At 31.4% G+C, this 20,234-nt stretch overlaps 1 protein-coding gene across 2 annotated transcripts; it reads right to left on the bottom strand.

The window, feature by feature from the left end:
* Positions 1-1,627: 1,627 nt before the first annotated feature.
* LOC148608526 (mitochondrial DNA helicase-like) lies at positions 1,628-20,091 on the bottom strand. 2 transcript variants are annotated; one of them, XM_088545794.1, is made up of 14 exons: positions 20,018-20,091; positions 17,814-18,606; positions 16,615-16,699; positions 15,263-15,419; positions 14,567-14,733; positions 13,360-13,516; positions 12,352-12,473; positions 11,850-12,021; positions 9,943-10,077; positions 9,564-9,637; positions 8,461-8,575; positions 6,512-6,697; positions 4,043-4,168; positions 1,628-3,017 (listed from the first exon to the last, which is right to left on the bottom strand). In XM_088545794.1, the coding sequence occupies exons 2-14, from the start codon at positions 18,559-18,561 to the stop codon at positions 2,826-2,828; spliced, it is 2,436 nt and encodes an 811-aa protein (XP_088401920.1). In that variant the 5' UTR covers positions 18,562-18,606; positions 20,018-20,091; the 3' UTR covers positions 1,628-2,825. The 2 variants fall into 2 exon arrangements, with proteins under 2 accessions (XP_088401920.1, XP_088401921.1); XM_088545795.1 differs by lacking the exons at positions 1,628-3,017; positions 4,043-4,168 and adding an exon at positions 7,436-7,536 and having other exon boundaries at positions 6,577-6,697.
* Positions 20,092-20,234: the final 143 nt, after the last annotated feature.

Genomic DNA, 20,234 nt, shown 5'->3' with positions numbered 1-20,234 from the left:
ATAGACTGTAAATGATAAAAAATATTTATCTTTAATATTGGATGATTTGTAATTAAAAACAAATTACTAAAAAAAAATATGAAAACAAAATTGCTTTAAAAAGAAGTTTTTTGTTTTAGTTGGCAAGGATAGAAGCTAGTTTCTAAATTTACTTTGTACATGTTTTTAAAAAGAGGGGGCCAAAGTTGACAATACCAGGGCCTGTTTTGTTTGTTTTACAACTAATGGAATATTACTACACACTGCAATGAAAATATTGAGACAACATAGCTACACTTGACTTAAGCATGAAAACAAACCTATTTGGTTGTAGGAAGTCTGGAGGATTATGTAGGATTTCAAGTATTGTATGTAGCACATAAATATATTTTTTGCCACTTTTTTCCGAGCATATATTGTGACATTTTTCCTGTGACTTCTTTCTTGTGACTTTTTTCCTGACCATTTTCCTCTGACTTTTTCCCATTTACCTAAGAATTAAAATGTTACCTTTTTCTTAGTCTTTAAATTCACTATACTTGATTTCATGTAGAAAAAAATTATAAAGTGACAATTCATTGTTTAGTTAAAATTTTATAATAATATTTTATGACTTTTAACTTTGCAACCAAAAGGAAGGACTGTTTTTCAACTAAAAAATCATAATGAAAATAACATCAAATGTTTCAAGATAATTGTTGAATGATGCCTAAAAAGTCATTTTTGACCGCATTGTGCTAATGCTCACACTTTTTTTGAAGCCTAGCGTTTCTCAGAAGAGTACTGAAATCCAGGGGAATGTCCCATTATAAGCGTCATTTTTTAAGCTAAATGACAATGTCTTTTGTAATTTTTTTTTTTCATTCCATTGTTTGTTGGCCATGTTGTTATTTTATTCTGCTAAGAATGCATATTTATTCTTTATTTTTTTTGGGGGGGGGGAGGGAGGGATAAAATTTTTCCTACATCCAACTTACCATTTTCAAACTTTAACAATTTCTTTTTACTATGAAATACTGGTCAAGTACAGTTTTTAATTGCTGTGTTTTCACTTTTACAATGCATTTATTATGGCCTTCTGAGAAAAGACAATTTTTTTTGGTTGCCTGATGATCAGGAAAGTAAATTCTACAAATAACATTTTCTACTTTTAACAATGTCTTGTACCATAAGGTACAGGTAAGGTCTCATGGTAATTGTATTTTACATTCAATGTTTTAAGTTAATGTCCTTTTCATTTAAAAGAAAATAGAGACTTACATCGTTTCCCAAAATTATGGAATGAAGGGGTATAAGTGATCACCCGGTTATTTTTTTTTTCTGGTGTCTTACAATAAATTCCTATGGACATATAGAATCTACAACAATAGCAAGTTGATTATGGTAATTACCGGAGATGTGAACTTTCAACCTATGAGATTTTATAAACAATGCATTTCAATCATACAACAACCAATGGCCCAATTCTATATCCGTCAATCAGCACCTCAAAACTCAAATCTCTCTAGAGATGAAAGCTCTTTCTCTCATGAGGGTCTGATAGTGTGAAAGTCAATTAAAAATTCAAGACTTTGGTTACAAATATTCTATATGAAACAAACCTTAAATGTACGTCATTAGTATCTGAGGCAAGAACGAATTACTGAACTAGGCTAAAACATTTTTATTTGTTTTCATCCTGAGGTTATTCATTAATCAATTTACACATAAAACAATAACAATACAGAAACAGATACAGGCTTTCAGGCTACAACAGTATCAGGGCCTAATCTAAAGGGAGAAATGAAAAAAAATTCACCTTCTTCAAGCTCACTTCTCCAATTTTTCTTTGACAGAGAGAAGTTTTTGTAATAGATTACATAGACAAAAATGTCAATATTGTTATTTTTCAAACAGAATTTACTTCTCTGTTTTAGATGTCTAGAGTACGCCCTGATATATGGAAGTAAAGGTCGGGCAAAAAAAAAGAAGAGAAAATTTTTCAGGGTAGAATATTCATGAAAAACCAATATTTCATGTAAAATCATATTTTTTCCCAATTTTAAGGGGGGCATACACCTGGTATGCCTTTCCTTGGATCTGTGCCTGCAAAATATTAACAATAACACATTCTTAACAACTTCTTTAAAAAAAATACAGTACAACAGTGATGAAAGAATCTATAATGAGATTCAAAATCGATATTATTTTTTAAAACTTTGAAAAAGTGGCAAAATATTGGCTACATACAACATGTTAGGAACTAGAAAAAACTGTCCAAGTTATTCCTTACAAATTTTATGAACACATATTTGGTATTTATTACCTATAAAAGTAAGTTTTAAACCTGCTAAGGTCCTTAAAATAAAAATCTTACTTAAAAAAAAATATTTGAATTTGTAAAACTTTTTTTTATTTACTGGTAAATAATTGGAGACCCAAAATATGATTTACTAACATTTTTTAATTACCGGTACATGTATAGTGATATACAAACCACATAATCCATGTACTGGTACGTTCTTCCATAATTTTTGTTTTAATGCAATGACTTGAAGAAGTATAGGAGCAGGAATTACAAAGTAAATATGAACAGTACTACCCGTGGCATCATAACAGTGGGTGATACTGTATGAAATCCTTACAATAATGCCCAAATAAAAGAAAAAGATTATCAATTCTGTATACTGTAAATTCAGAAGTTATTGCAAAGAATTAAATTGACTTAAAATCGCAATAGCAAATACTTGCTAATGCATTTTTAAACATTGCTTACGCAAAATTTGCTCAGGTCGCAATTTTCACTATACGACAAAATCGCAATAATTTCTGAATTATAGTATCCAGTGTGAATGATGGATTCTGATTCAAATGAAATATTCTCCTTCTTCAGGTTCATCATCAGAGAAACTTGTTTCCACTAATCCTTCTATCATTTTTTTCTTTTCAATTTTCTCCTTCTTTTTCACATTTTTGGCAGGCTGTGACATAGTCAGAGATTCAGGATCAAACTTCAAGGTAACATTTCCAACTTCTCCATCAAATCTATTCTTAGTTATCTGAAAATTTAGATCAAGCTAGAATTTGAAGTGTCTGCAAAATATTTAGTAAACAGATAGCAATTTGATGATGAGGAAAATTACAAATGTTTTAAAGGGCAACACTACTCATAACACCCTTTAAGGTGTAAAAAAGATTGACATTATGACCTTGACCTTTGGATACTGTGACTTTGACCTATACAGTAACTTTGAAAACCAATGAAATAGTTTATATGAATATCCAATAAGGCAGTATGAGCAGACAGTATATATCCCCAATACAACTTTAATCATGCCTGCAAATAGTAGAAAATTACTATTCACTGTACATGTAAAAAGAAAGAAGTTCTAAAACATCATCAAACTCGTATTTGACTTTCATTTCCTAACAAAAAATATAGAAGTATCAAAATTTAAACAAGATTAGGGATTTGTCAAGTTATTGTTATTTATAAAAAAAAACTATTATATTTTGTATCAGCAGACAGATACCAGACCATTACCACTGAGTTAGCTATGACTGTAAAACAGTGCATCACACATAGAACTGCGAGCAGACTCCCAAAAGGACCTCTATTCCCACTTACATAATACAAGTATTATATTCTTTGCAAGAGTCTGATGATAATCTTACTCATGCATGTCTTAAGATGAAACTTTCATTTAAAGTTTGAATAAACTTCAGAATAGTATACATACATGATTTTACATAGCCAAAAAATAGACAAAATCAAAAGTAAAAATAGGAGACATTAACGTAAAATCTGGATTTGAAAAAGCAAAATTCTATTTTAAAGCAAAAAAAAAATTATGTCTGGTTTTAGATTTAGCACTTAAAAGGTGCATGGACAAACAGTCATTGTGATTTCTTTGTATTCCATATTAGGTTTACATGGGATATAATTAGGACATTCCCTTTAAGAGATAATGTTACAGAAAATTCTGAAATTTGATGATTAATGAGCTGCATCGAAAATTCTGTAAAATCATACTGATCAAAACCGAAATTCTGCAGTCAGCAAACTTCCTGACATACAACTGACCTGAATATATTTCTTTGCCTTGCTGTGAGTTGATTTAGTCTGCAGTAACATGACATTGTCAGCTTCCTGTGTAATTTTAGCACTACCAAATATGGAAGATGTAGTGAGCTCGGTGTCTTCATTCTCCTGTGAACAAGATAACAGAATAATCTGTGTATATAAGACAATAACAGTGCATTAACTTGACAAAAAACTGAAATATACAGATGAGGCTTAGAACCACATGAAAATGTAAGGATGTGCTGAGCATTTTAATCAGTTCAAGGGAATTTGTATGTCAAAGATTTTGTTGTCATTCAGCAAAAAAAAAGATTTTTAGCTTACAACTCTGAAAATGCTTTGATACAACAGAAACTTTTGAAGGCCTAATCATATGGATCATTCCATAACAATGACAATTTCCTCCTATTCTATTAGAGTTTCAAAGATGTTAAGTAAAAACTGCAAACAAGATTGATGTTTCACCTTTCAAGGGTTATAACTCAAAAAGAAGGTATTTACAACTTCAATCCAACAGATTTTTGTAGGCCTTTATTTAATCCATTTAATCCACTAAAAGTTTTTTCTTTTTATCATAGTTTTCAAGAAATTTACTTAATACTGCAAAAAAGATCATTTTCCCTCTACAAGGACAATAACTCTTATGTTTAGTCGTTATAAACATTGACTCAAGGAAGATTTATATGAGCCCTTCAGGCTGAAGGAGAATCATCTTAATCTTGTTTATTTTTCTCTATCTTATAATCAGTGATTTTACCCCTGGGTTCTATATTAAAATAGACATGGAGGCTATGTTTGTTGCATATCAGCATTATCAACAGTTTTGAAGTAGTCACCGTTAGAATGATGGAGACCAAATTTGGTTACAATCAACTGAATTAAATAAGAGAATAATTTTTACTAACATCAACAACAAAGACGACAACATAGAACAATAAAGTGACAACACACAACGCTGGATGAAAGGTGACGACAAAAGCAAATAAAGAGCTGTGATACATCCGTTGCCCTTTAACTTGTTCTTATGCTTTTAATGAATTTATATGATCAACTAGAAATACTGTGAGCCCTGTCAATAAAAAATGCACAAAAAATTTGGCACTATCAAGACTACCTCAAATTTAACTAAGTTTGTTGTCTCGATTTTTCACCAATACATTTCTATTTTGTTTAAAACACACTTTTCTGACAAGGTTACCAAGTACCTTTTATATTTATTAGACAATCATCATAACAAATGGTCTGTTTTAAACAATTTTTCAACGAATAAAATTTCCTTGTCCGTTTCCGCCTTTTGTAAAGAGTAAAACTTCATAACATGGAAACATAAAATTTGAAATTTATAAAAATCGAAAGCGAGCTTCCGTCAATAGATATGAACTATTCACCAAAGTTTCATAAAAGTTAGTGAAAATGTTTTTGAGTAATCCTGCGAAAACTCGAAAATCTCCCTTCTTTTAAATATAAAAATTCATAACATGGAAACAATAAATCTGAAATTTATGAAAATCAAAAGCGAGCTTACGCCAATAGATATGAACAATTCACCAAAGTTTCATAAAAGGTGAGGAAAGTGTTTTTCAGTTATTGTTCAAAAACTTGAAAATCCCCCTTTTTTAAAGTAAAAAAATTCATAGTAAGGAAATGAAAAATCTGAAATTTATAAAAATCGAAGGGGAACTTATTTCAATAAATATGAACAATGCACCAAAGTTTCATAAAAGTTGGTGAAAGTGTTTTTTTATTTACTGTCCGAAAACTTGAAAATCCCCCTTTTTTAAGTAAAAAAATTCATAACAAGGAAATGAAAAATCTGAAATTTATAAAAATCGAAAGGGAACTTATGTCAATAAATATGAACAATGCACCTAAGTTTCATAAACGTTGGTGAAAGCGTTTTTTGATTTATTGTCCATAGCGTGGACGATGGACGGACGGATGGATGGACAACGGTATACCATAATCAGAGGTTTGATTGAGAACCGGCTACTGTCAAAATGTAGACAGTTCAATAAGTGGAAGTGGACAGTTAAAAATCACAATGGGCCCTATTCCCACTTTGATACATATTGGAGGTGTAGACTGTCCATTTTCTCTATAAAGGCTGTTCACTGAAAAGATAATGAAAGCCCTGCATAATATGTCCTGTCTTAGACAGGCATATAAAAAGGACCTTTGGTCAAGGGTTACTGCTAAGTGAAATAAAATTTGTACAGAAACTTTGCACGAGCATGCTCTTCAATATTTATTTTTTATCATTTAGAAACACGTCTATCTATATTTTGAACAAACAAAAAATATCTACAGAACTGAATAAACTACCTTTCTGAGATGAGTGACAAACATAATGTGGCAATTATAAGCGGGGCAAATCTTCTGACCTGATTAAATTGACCTTTCACGGATGAACGACAAGTGTAATATGGCAGTTATGAGTGGGGGCAAATCTTCTGACACGATTTAACTGACCTTTCGGGGATGAACGACAAGAGTAATGTGGCAGTTATGAGCGGAAGCAAAATTTCTGAATGCTGAATACACGTTATTCTGTCTCGACAGTGAATCCTTGGCAGACATATCTGTCCCCATCATGAACTGTAAGTTGTCTACTATCACATGCTGAATGTCATGGATGTACACAGCATGGGCCATAGTCTGAAAAAAACAAAAATCACATGCTAAATATTGTGGATGATTTGCCTGAAAAAAATGTTATGCTTCATATCAAATGGATGTACACAGAGTTGGCCATTGTTTAAAAAAAAAACAAAAATTACATACTGAATATCATGGTTGTAAACAGCATGGGGCATTGCCTGAAAAAATAAATAAATTTCATGCTGAATATAATGGATGTACATAGGCTATGATAGCACAGGCAATTGTCAGAAAAACAAAAATGGTCTTTGTCTAAAAAAACTGAACATCTAGATAAGATTGTTATTCTGCTATTCTCTTAGGTCTGTGCTATGTTTGGAAACAGCTCTGAATTCAATCCAGTACTGTTATTTGAAATAGCTATACATCCAATTAGAATATTTTCCGAAGAGTTTTTTAAGAATTGGCAATAATAAAAATTCTGTCTATTGAAAAATAACATAAATTTTCCATGTGCATATTCGTGCAATTGTGCGAAGTGCAATAAACAAAATATGCACATGGAAAATTTATGTTATTTTTCAATAGACAAAATTTGTATTATTGCCAATTCTTAAAAATTAATTTTAAAACATATTTTTATCTTTAAAAATGAGAAAAGTAGTTCTGAATTTAACTGAATAGGGGCGTGTCAATATTTTTTTTATCCATTGAGATAAAACAAAATTATTTTAATCCATCAGATTACAGTATTTATCTCAAATTAATTTATAATTTAATAAATAAGATGATTACCATGAAAAAACTCAAAAGACAAACACCCAGTCGTACAGCTTGCCTTGGTTGGTCGTGAAACATTTTTCTTTTATTTCTGATCCCAAAGACAAAGGGCAAAGCTATTAGGAGAAAACTGAGAATTCAAAAAATACTTGAGCAACTAATTGTAAATGTACTCAATACTTTAAAGCTTACCCTACCTGTGCACTTGCTCCCAGTTCTTTGTGGAGTCAGAGTTTCTCTTTATTTTTGTTGCTTTATGTATTATTTTGGTTATTTCATGTCTTTTTTTTCGTGTGTGTCTCTGATTTCTATGTCTGGTCTATGTCCCTGGATCATATTCTTTTGGTTTCCCCTAGGATCTTGACTCCCTTGAATGCTCTTATGTTTAACAGGTAAGGTAATAATTTCTGTGTATACTACAAATTGCACACCAACTTATTTTAATAAAAGGGGTCAAATGACATCACAATATTTCTAGTAAACTGAACAAATAAAGACATACAGAACAAAAATATTATACAAAAAAAACTGACCTATAATTCTTCTATTTCTGAACCTACACATGTATAAATCTCACACATTTATATAGTTACAAACTGTTTAATGTCAAAATCATCTCAGACAGTAATCTCTTAAAATCATCAAGGGGATTCCTTGTCATGTACAATATTTAACTACAGTTTAACCTGTACACATTTTCGTTGTACATATATATCAACAAATCTACTTCTTTTCTCAAGACCAACAAATGTTACTTCCTCATACAAAAGATAATACTATGAAAGTAGTATTGTTCGTGGGGTACTAATTTTCGTGGTTTTCATGGGTAGGCCAAACAACAAAATTTGGTTCCCAATGGAATGGAGATTTCCATTGATGTGAATACTGAACATCTCAAAACCATGAATTCAAGAATCCACAAACATATGTTTCTTCCCTAATCCAAGAAAATTGGTATCCACAAATACAAGTACTTTCACAGTAATAAATATGGTATATTTTTATAGATTTCACTTTCAGAGTGTTATAAGACCACTTACATCCACAACTTTCTTGATATTCTCTTGTCCAAAGAAGGTCATAAAGAACATAGGTAATTCCTGAAACCTATCAGCATAATAGTCAAACTCGTCCAAGTGGGTTGTCAAATTCTTCCTACAAAAATATCATCTAATAAATATTTCATCGAGACTAACAAGGACAATCTAAAACTAAATCATTCTAGAACAAAAACATTTATTTAGAAATTGGTAGAATTATAAATTAATGCCCTCTCTGACAGGCATTGTGAGTAAAAATCTGTGAGAAGTGAAACTGTTAGGGTGCATCATTTGAAGCTTAGATACCACTAGGTGTCGAGACAAAAACTGATGAACAGACAGACCAACAGACAGAGGTGAACGAAGCATTGCCTAGTACCTTCCACAACAGTAAAAAATACGTTTGAAAAAGTTTTTTTTAATTTTACATATACCATCATAAAAAAAATTCTCCAAAAATTGGTTAGGGACTGTGGACCGTGAAGACTGTCCCTAAGACAACTTGTTGATGTCATTCATCTCAGTATGCTGAAAACTGCTCAATAACTATGTCCTAATATGGTGGTAATCTGAGATTTGTCTAAATTTGGTTATTTTATTTACTTCTCGCATGAATAGATCTTTGCAATATCACATCATGGACAATGTGATATGAATTAGTGATATGTAGACTTCACCATTGCTACTGACAGTTGTGTGATTGCATATCACTTTATATAAATTAGTGACATTGTAATGTTTCTTAGGTTGTTCTCCAAACACGATCTGTGTCATCATAGACAAGGGACTGCTAAATATATGTCATGACAGATGCTGAATATCAAACAGCCATAACATTCCAAAATGATCATAGAAAAAAGTTTTTTATAACTGGTCAAAGTTGAATATCACAAATATCGATTCACTGAGGCTCGTTTGTTATGGTGTTGAAATTAAATGCTGGTAACTTAAGTTGATATTTTGTGATATTCAACTTTTATTCATAATGAAATCTATAAACCTTAAGCACATGCTGTCATCATTCAGTATTAGATAAAATTCCTCATTCATGGGAGAAACTCTAGATCTTCACTTTGAACTTGTCATAGATCATAATAACTTACTTAGCAAATTGTGTCAACATTGTTTTCATCAGTCTGACATTGTTGACTTCAAAGCTTCCCCATAATGTATTAACCTGGAACATATCAATAATGATAAATTATCACAAAAATATTGTCTGTCTTTTACAATCAGGTATATATACATAAAGTTATACATATACATGGGGCTTGTGTATTACAGACAATTTTTTTCACCTGGAATTTAAATGAAACAAGAACTTGGCTGAGTATTAAGTTGCCCTGAAGCAAAATTCAGCTTCATAAGAAAGTGTCGCTCAGTTAGGCTTTAATGACCATTTACCATGACACAATATTTGCTACTTAAAACCAAAAAATAAAAACCAGGAACTACATAACCTAAATTGAATCTGGTACCTACCCCTTGCATACATAGATCTAAAGAGTATTCACTGACGAATGTAGTTTTACCAGTACCAGTTCTCCCAGACATCACAGTTAACTCCCCTGGTCTTAGACCCTTCAGATATTTGTTAAACATCTCAAAACGCTGCCACTAAAACATAAGGATTATATATTGTACATCTAGATCAGGTTAAATACAGAATCATTTGACATGTCCTTACAAATTGAAATGCATTTATCAATGTGTACTGAAAATGTGTTAATCATGGAAAAGCTGTATTAATTTTCATGTATTCTACAGTTGGTTATTAAAGTGACATTTACCGGTATTCTTGAATTAAGCTAATTCTTAAATGTCTGTTGTTAAATTTAGATTTAAACATGCTCACTAAAACTCACACATTAAAAATCATGATTTTACCACCTCAAAAAAAGAAATAATGTAAACCACACATTACTGATGTAATATCTTTATTACTAACATTTACTGCCATTTTTTTTTTTCTTTCTGAAGACAAGACACTATAGACACTGAAACATGTTTACAAACGAATTTAAGACAATTTAAACGACGGTAGGTGTCAATAAAGTCGTAGAAAAAATTTTTATTCAAATTTTAACAGTATGTTATTTATGTGACGCCGAGTATAATAGGTTTTATTTTTGTGTGATTGTTTATAAATGGAAACACAAGAAGTTCCATCATATAGCAGTACAATGATAGAAATCATTATTTCTGTAATTATGAAAAAAAATACCCACTATTTGGTTCATTGAAATTTAGGAACCTTGAAATAATGTTTGTTAAGGCCAAAACATTATGCAAGGTTTCTGACAAGTGACTTAGTATACTAGATCAAAGATGATTCTGTGAGGTAAACTCATTGGTGAGTATTATGTGCGCATTTTTACATAGAAATTATTTCCACAACATAGGGATGCGTATTATACATCAGTATATAAGAATTGGCCACAAAATAAAAGATTTTGGTACAAGAAAAGACATTGCAAAATGTAAAAAACAAACCGGAAGTGAAATGTTACTGAAAGAAATTTTATCTAATCTCCAAATACATCTTTAAGTATTGAATTTTTAGTTATATTTTTTTCACATCATGTTCAAATGTCTTAATAACATGTTTCAAACAAAGGTTGTACAATATTTCCTTTTTATAAAACATGGTGAGAGATTAAATTGAAACAATTAAAAACTTAAAAGTAACAAAAAGCTTTTTTGTCAAACCCTACTTATCAGATGCTTTTGCAGCTGAAAATGATTATTTTGAAACATATTATGATTGTTTCTTACAATTTTTTTTCTTAAAAGAATTTTTTTAAATGAAAAATTGCGAAATTTGAGTTACAACCAAAACCGGAAATATCCAATTTTCCCTGACTTACGATTTTGTTTTATAAGCCATTTAATACATTCTGTGTCAATTTTTATCAAGCTTCGAAATTAAAATTAACCAATTTATGTAGCTACTGATGTTTACATGATGTTTAAGTTTAATTATCTGTTTCTTTCCTTCACATTTTAGTAGGGAATACCACAAAATATTGACCTTTTATCGTAATACAAAATTTTACTGCAATCTAAGTCAAAAAAACATTTTTCACACATTTATACCTTCAAAATTGCACTGCACACTATAAATAAACAGGCATTATACACACCAAAACTCAGTACTAGGAGAGATTGCCACAGGATGTCATGCAAAAAAATGTAAATTTTCATTTAAAAATAATTCATAATTCTCCTAGTGAATGATAAGATACATATGATAACTGATGCAGTGGATAAAATTTTTATACAAAACAAGACAGGCAACTTTCTTCATTTCCCTTCATCCTAAATATTTTTAAATAGTAGCCTGAAAACCTAAACAAGTTTTGTATGACCTTAAAGTAACATACACCTACCTTTATACCACATGTGGCATTAAAATGAGTGATCTCAGCCTTCACTTCATCTCTAATACTCTTGAAAGACGTAAGGTAATCATTCTGTAATGGCTGGGCCTTTACCAGTGCTCGGGACAAACTCTGGTTACTTTTTAGTAATTCATGTGGTGCAGGACATTCATCACCTGGTCTATAAATATGAAATAAAACTTCATTCATGAACTTATTGCACCATTTAAGAAGTAGGATTGTATTATAGGTCTCAGTTGGTCGAAAGAAAACTCAGTTCCTGGCAACAAAACGTAAGGACTTGCAGTAATTTTTTTTTCTGTCTGGACTTTAAAAACAGCTTTTCTTGTGTATGCAGTAGGACATTTGTTATAGGTAGAATATATTAGACAGGACCAACCAAAATATTTAATGAATCTAATTAACGTTAAACATACTTATTGTGCCATATAGTGACATGCACCGACTGAATGGAACACAGTTCGAAGTTTAAGATTGATATTAAACCAACCTGAATACTAAGCATCTGTCCTCACCAAGTTTTGGAGCAATCTTCTTTGTAGTTTCCCAGGATTGAGAATCACAACCGAACCAAATAATTACCTTCTCAAATCTTTCCAGGTATGGTAATGCCTAAATAGATGGAAAATGAATTAGCATTAAATTGACAGGACTGGATTTCAGATTTGACAAACTATCCCACAAATGTTTGGCAGGGGATAAAATACTGTGAAAGTACTTTAATTTGTGGATACCAACTTTCGTGGATTAGGGATAAAACACAAGTTTGTGGATTCTTGAATTCATGGTTTTGAGGTTTTTAGTATACACATCAATGAAAATCTCCTTTTTGTTGGTAACCGAATTTCATGGTTTGGCATATCCATGAAAACCACGAAACTGGTACCCCATAAACAATAATACTTTTAGAGTAAAGCTCTTACTGTACACACCATTCTAATACTGACCTAAGAATCAATTTTCACACATTGATCTCTATATCCTGCCCCCTTTTCAAGAATGAACATAAAATGTAAGTTGGGTTAGGTTTACTGAAGTATTGTTTTCATGCCCTTGATTACTCTTTTACTAAGTAATGCCAAGATGTTGCACGCTACATTGAGCTAAGGATACTCCCATTCAACCATTTCTGTGAAATGAAGATGAAAGATAAACAGGAAGTTGATAAACAATGAACTAGGAAAGGGGAGACACTGCACAAGTTCAAGTATTCACTCTAAAAGAAGCTGAGAAATCTGTTACAGAAAAGTGCACTTGATGGACTGATGGATGAGGTGATTGCAATATAAGTTCCACTCTAATGAGTGGGGGTATAACAAAAACTATTTCTTGTACACTATTGTTCATAAACTAACTCACAGTTCATGAAGCATATACCATCTAAAATTTTATATTCGATCATGATTTGGTCAAAAATTGAAAAGCAACCCTCTACAAAATGCAGTCGACAAAATTGCAATATTCACAACTACGTTCTATGAGTTCACAATACTAATACCTCTTGTGGAAGCTGAGTTTCCCTAGGTACTGATAACACACAGTAGTCTTTGAAAACCTGTTGAGCTGCCATAGCATCTTTTTCAGTCTTAGTCAGAATCAACTGTTTTTTATAGACATCTTCCTCTCTCCAGCCAAACAAACAGGTTTGCCTAGAACTGGAATATAATGAAATAATTATAGGATATTAATGAGAAAGCATGAATAACAAAATATAATCATTAGTGCCAAAAAAAGTAAAGTGGGTAGTTAAATCTCCAATCACATAAAAGAAAAGTGTGAAGTTTTTTGGTGTAAGAATATGATTTTTTGAATTTTATCACACAGGGCATTATCAACTGCTAATAATTGAAAATGTGAATAACCCATACTTTTATTTGTCAATTAAAAAAAGCAAATACTTAATGAGTGTGCAGAAATTACTGTGTAGACAAAATACATGTACCAATGTATCTGTTACAGGGCAAATTGGAATCCAGTAGGATCCCAAATCCTCCTAGGGCAAAGTGGATTTCTAATTTCTCCAAATCCAGATATCCCAATTTGTCCTAGGACAGATTAGAATTCAAATTCACACTGGTTAAAATCAAGGGCAAATTGGAATCCCAATTTGTCATAGGAGAAATTAGAATTCCAATTTGCCCTAAGAGGATTTCAGATCCTAATGGATTCCAATTTACACTGTAACATATCTATTAGTATTCTGTACATATCAAGTTTTGCTCACCTTATTTAGTAAAAGCTTTTTTTTTAATTTTTTACAATTATTTTAAATGAATATCTGACTTCAAATTCATATACAAAACAACAAAAATATAACATCAAACTAGCAATGTACCATTGTTGAGACATAAAATATACATTGTACTACAATGTAATTTATCATTTTCTTGACTGAAACAGCACATCAAAAACAAAAAAATATTCCAAGTGAAACTGACCAATGTCAATCTGCTCAATGAAACTTGGTGTCAATCTTTACATTGATAATAACGCAGGTTAAAAATAATAATGCAAAAATAACTTCCATTTAAACAATACTGCACAGAGAAAACAAAAGAAATTATCAGTGAGTAAGGACAATATTTTTTTCTAATTTGTTACTAGATAAATCATCATACTAGTACTAGTATACATTTTTTAACCATAAGATACATGCCTTTCATAGCATACACCATATCCTGTTAGCAACCAACAGATTGACTTACCCTATAAACAACTGAGTAATGCCCATAATTTCATTAGCCTCATACTGTGGCATTAGATATTTACAGTCTGTTATATTCAGATCTGGCCCACGGTATGGAATCACTAGGCACTTCCTTTCAGCATCAAATGATATCTTGTGCTCAACCATCACAGTCTTTGTTATATTCTAACGAATTACAGAAAGATAGCAGGTTGAAGTAACTACAATTCGAGAATCATAGAAATGTCAGGCTATATATTTTTTGAAGATTCAATGGATTTGATACCTCATTTCCCTTACTTCATAATTGATTTGTATTATTAAGTATTTACAATTTTGTATTTAGTTTATATGATGATGCATTTGTTGCATTTCACTATATCTGTTCCTTTTGCTACTCATATGAAAGCAAAATCTGTAATATAAGAAAATTACCTCGATTATTGTGTGTGACAACTTAATATTTCATATACCCCTACTGAAGACCTGCTGGTAAAAACATAGAGAATATTAAAAGTTATTCAAGCTTTTTATGTTAAAATTTCACTTTTTTATGTTGTAAACCTCTTCAAGTGAATACCAGTACCTATTTCCCTTTGTTTACCCTTGTATTTAAAGTCTCTGACCACGTAACAACTATTGTTTTGAAGTTGAAACCACTTTGCATTAAGCTATTACTACATCTCTCAATGGATACACAAAAAATATTGCTAACCTCAAAGCCAAATGTGTTCTGTAAGTTCGTGTACTCCTCCTTCACATATTTCCTAATGGAGCCAGCTTTTGACATGGTCTTTGTAATGGCTGGGTCAACATATGTACCATCATATACATGTATTAAAGGATCTTTGCCAAAACATGTAAACTTGGATCTGTACAAATAGATTGTTTTCAATAGGCCAAAAAAAGTAGTATGTCTGTTTTCTGTTACCCTAAACATTTTATGGCCGTTTTCCTCAAGCCCAATTAAAAGTCTAGATTGCTTCCCCATAAACTAGATATAGATCTAAAATGTTTTTGAAAAATAAAATAATTTTCCCACCTAAATTGTACCTACCTAATTTTTTGTCTTCCTGGTAGTAAGAGAAAATACTTTTACTTTTTTTGGTCTAACATCAGTTAAATATAAAATAAAGATGGAAATGTAATAGACATTTGTACAAGAATCTGATTTACAAAAAGATGTTATCATTCTACAAATGTACTTGTGTTATAAAGTCTAACTAAAAATAGCTTTAAGAAGTCCCCACTGATGATTAAATTTTAAGGACATATACATGTAAGCCCTACATGTATTATTCCTGTAAACTTTGCTGAATCATACTGCAGGTGTGATTATTCACAAGTACATGTAGTGCTAAAAAAAATTTTCAAAACAAACAGCTGTGCCATTAGTGCATGATACACATATCCTCATCTGGAAGCAAACTGGACCTTCAGCCATGAATCGAGAAAAAATAGATTTTTCATAAAAAAATGCAAAATACGAACCTTGAAATCATCATATCTAAAAACTCTGTAATGTTTAAGCAATTTTAAATAAGGCATTCTAACAATATGATGCAACTTCCAAAATTCATTTTATAATTTTAAAGTGCTGAAGTTCACTATCTCAGAATCAAAGAACAATTTTCAAGACAAAGTAACTAGACCTGGTGGTCATTATGATAAGTCTGGGGCAATGAAGGTAAGACATGTTTAATTAAGAAATATTTCTCATTTTTTAAGAGGTTATAAGAAATAATCTGGTTTAGGGCATTTTACACTTATATTCTGCTATATGTGAAAACTGGCCCAAACCAGTTTATTGAGAAATTAGAACCATTCCTTATAATAAAATTTCAAAGGGTCATAGTCCAAATATAAATAATTAATTCATAATGTTTGGGATTATATCAATCATGGAATGCTGAGCAATTGCCATTCATAATGTCATGGCACCAAGCCAGGTAATACAAAATAAACGGCTCAAAGAGATGTCAACCAATCAGAAAGCTTGTTACAAATGCAATTAAAATATGGAATAATAACTTATTCAACTGTACAATAAACAAACTCAGTTCATACTTTGGTCCTTTAGATAATTCATTCCAATTTTCTAGCAATGATGATAATGTCCCATGCTTCTTACAGGAAAAGCAGGTAAAGTAACCTGAAAAATAACATAAGAATCCCTGAAGAACATCATATTGTACATGTACAAACATGTAACATACCATATACATGTATTTACTATAAGTACATTAACATGGTAATACAATGTACATAATGCTGTATACTAGTTTTGGAAGGTAGCATCACAAAAAGTTGAAGGAATCTAAAATGTACATGTACATCAGGGATAAAAATAAGTGGTCACCCAGTAGCCCATGGCTACAAGATTTTCAGCTGGGCTACCAAACTTGCGGGTAAAATTTAGTTGAACATAAAGAAATTATTAAATAAAAATATGGTCGGGGCTACCAGCTTCTGCTTCCTTATTTTTACCCCGTACATGTACATGTATTCCAGTCGACAAAGTACTAGATCAATAAGGTCACAGTGGCCTACCAATATAATCTTGTCAGGCCTAAAACAGTCTTCGAAACTGATTCCAGCCCGACAAATATATTTTTCAAAAACATTTTACAAGGAGTAAATGGGGAACAATCAATGAGTCAAAATGTTACGGGTAGCAGGGGGTTCAAATAAGTACAGGTCTGAGGTACGGGATCCTCCATTTTTGACCCTGGACTTTTTAAATTACAAAAGCATATAGTAGGTCATGGACCCTCAATACATAACACTGAATAAGGACTTTTTGTTTACATCAGGTGGACTTTTGATTTGACAAAGATTCTGAGCCTTCCATCTTCAAAAGCAAATATGAACCATTGGGTAAGCACAAAAAAATGGAGCATATAGCAAGGGTAGCATGGAACAAACATATTATGGTATAAACTACATGTACTTACTAATATGTTTCTAATAAACCTGTACCTATAAGGATGTTTAAAATTACATGTTACAGAAAAGTGAAAAAAGGAGGGTGGAGGTATTCATTCTGTAAGAAAATTTGTGTGAATTACGCACGTATCTGGGCAAAAATGTCCAATAATAGCCTATATGATACAGTCCAACACTCTTTAAAAACACTGAACCTGCAAATGCAATAACTTGCAAGAAAGGCACCTAATTCAAATTTCTATATATACCATAACCACAATAATAAAAGGAGACAATATAAAAACTTGAGTTGTCTATAACTATAGAATGGATATTTGTACCTGTAGTTGTATTGATGTATACTCCATCACTGAGATTTGGTTTCTTCAATACATTTTGTTTCAAGCAGTTCACTACAATACATGTATGACCCTTATGGTATTTCATTTTCTGTTCTGCTAAAAACATCATAATGTCAACATCTACTTTTGGATCCATTACTTTCATGTTGGAATTCTTATACGAATTTAAAGGTTTCTTAATTATTTTTTCTTTCCTAGATTTTGTCTCTTTTGACCTCCCTAGTGTAATTTCTGTTTTTTCTTCTATATTCTCACAGACCTCCGAATTAATTAATAGTTCACTTGAGCTTCCCTGTTCATAGTCTATGATCTGAGACTTAATTGATTTTTCACTGTTACTTGAGCTCCATTGTTCATTGTATATGATCTCAGGCTTAGTTGATGGTTCACTAATACCTGAGCTTCCCTGCTCATTGTCCATGATCTCAGGCTTAGTTGATGGTTCACTAATACTTGAGCTCTCCTGATCATTGTTTATGCTGACTAAGTTATCACTTTCAACTTCAGATATGAAGATCGCACTTGCGGTGTCTGAATGAGTCAATTTAGGGTTGTGGATGTTGCTATGGTCGTCTGAAATGCTTCGAACTTGTTTGCTACTGGGAAAGCATTTGTGTCTGTTTCTCAACTTGTGGTAAGCTTGAGTGTTCCAGTATATCTTATATGATCCAAAATCTTTAGGTTTATGAACTAAAGTTTTCAAAACTGAGTAAGTTAACTTAATCATTTTTTGTTAATGATATTGTACAAGACTGGTCTAGGTCTGTTGAATCTGAAATACAAATGTTTAAGTATTATTTAACTAACTGTAGTTAAGAAAGTTTATGTAAGTGACATGTGCATCAGTCAGTAAAAACTAAGTTCAGAAAATGGCCTGAGGAAACTGTCAAATGTATAAAAAGTGATCCAAGATGATGATTTGATTTTGTTAATGCAATCTCGGGGGTGTGACCATGGTACATGTATGTGCATGATCTTGGAATCTTTAGCAGACATTTTTACAAACATAATACATGTACAATGTATTTTTTAGATTATATTGTCATTTTCACCGTGATGTCACACCTTACTTTGATTGGTTAATTGAAGGAATTCAAATTGATCAGAAGCCACTCAGAACTATGAAGTCCATATGCCAAGATGGAAATATCTGTATTTTTTAATGATACCGGTACATATAAATGTCTTCCCATATACAAATGGATATTTAAAAGGTACATACTGAAATGAGTAACCAATACCAATACCAACTTTTCCCAATAGAAGAGTTCACCAATCTCATTAGTGATGTCATATTCACTAATTTGCATATCATTAAGTGTCAAATTGGTTGGCAAATAAACAACTAACATTGTTTATTTAGTTGTACACATTTACAAAATAATATGACGGCTAAACTAGAATCAATTATTTTTAGAATGTTTTTTTGAAAATCTTATTTTTACATGATTTATTAGTTTGGTACAGTAACTTCAGGTTACACAAATATATATATATTGGCGATAAAGAGATTTGGGTACGGTGAAATTGGTACGGATTATACATTATGGGGTGTACCTATTTAAAATGCTATGAATTAACTCTTTAGAAGATCTCAAATTAATACACAGGTTCTTTTATAATTAAATGAAAATAGCTGCAATAGATGTTAAATTAGCCTTTGTGGTTCTATGACTAAATGTACATGTAAGTTAACTGATGTCACCAACAAAGCATGACACCTAAAATTATATACATTCCAATTCCAAAGAGTTAATTCCAATGTGCATGGATATTTGGAATAATGCTTAGTATGAAAAGGAACTTGAAATGTTTCTTCTATAAGGAAAGGGAAACATCGTTTGAATGAATATAAACAAATCATTGGATTAATTGGTAGAATTAATTGCTTGTATATCGTGCAAAAAAAATGTGGTTGTAGTAAACCAAATCCTAGTCAAAAGTTCCCCGGATCCTGCAACTCTCCTGTTATAAATTTGAATAATGATATGATAGGTTGGGAGGAAATTCGAAGTTATACTAAGACTATTTATACTCTACAGATCACCGTTGGCGTTGCAACTCTTGGGATTTACTAAGATTTCCTAATTATTTACAGAGAAATTCAGAAAGGATAAAAAAAGATAGTTATATGTTTGGTTTCTGTAGTTTTAAATATTTGTGTTGTTTCTGGAGAAAATTACCAATTTAACCAATTAGTTTCGTGATTATAGTCATGTTGAAATTTGGAGCCAAATTTTTATGCTTAGTTATTTCCCTTTAGACGGAATTTCAGGCTAAAAGGAGGAGTACTGTCCCGAATTTGTTAAAAAGGCCAGATGTAAATTTAAACCAGGGAGTGTATTAAGTCCTTGTTTAAACACAATATAAAGTTATACTGATTTTTAAATTAAAAATGCA

This window comes from Perna viridis, chromosome 9 (genome assembly GCF_037379345.1).
Source record: "Perna viridis isolate PV_CMFRI_1.1 ecotype Kerala chromosome 9, ASM3737934v1, whole genome shotgun sequence".
Taxonomy (NCBI): Eukaryota; Metazoa; Mollusca; class Bivalvia; order Mytilida; family Mytilidae; genus Perna; species Perna viridis.
Note: the sequence above shows the minus strand (reverse complement) of the source record. Positions and strands in the feature narration are given on the sequence as shown.

Excerpts from the sequence above, each read along its gene's own strand:
- LOC148608526 (XM_088545794.1), bottom strand. The coding sequence starts at position 18,561 with ATGATTAAGTTAACTTACTCAGTTTTGAAAACTTTAGTTCATAAACCT. Across the intron at positions 16,700-17,813 it reads ATACATCAATACAACTACAG|GTTACTTTACCTGCTTTTCC; the intron begins GTACAAATATCC and ends GTTATTTTTCAG. Across the intron at positions 8,576-9,563 it reads ATGTTGACACAATTTGCTAA|GAAGAATTTGACAACCCACT; the intron begins GTAAGTTATTAT and ends ATATTTTTGTAG.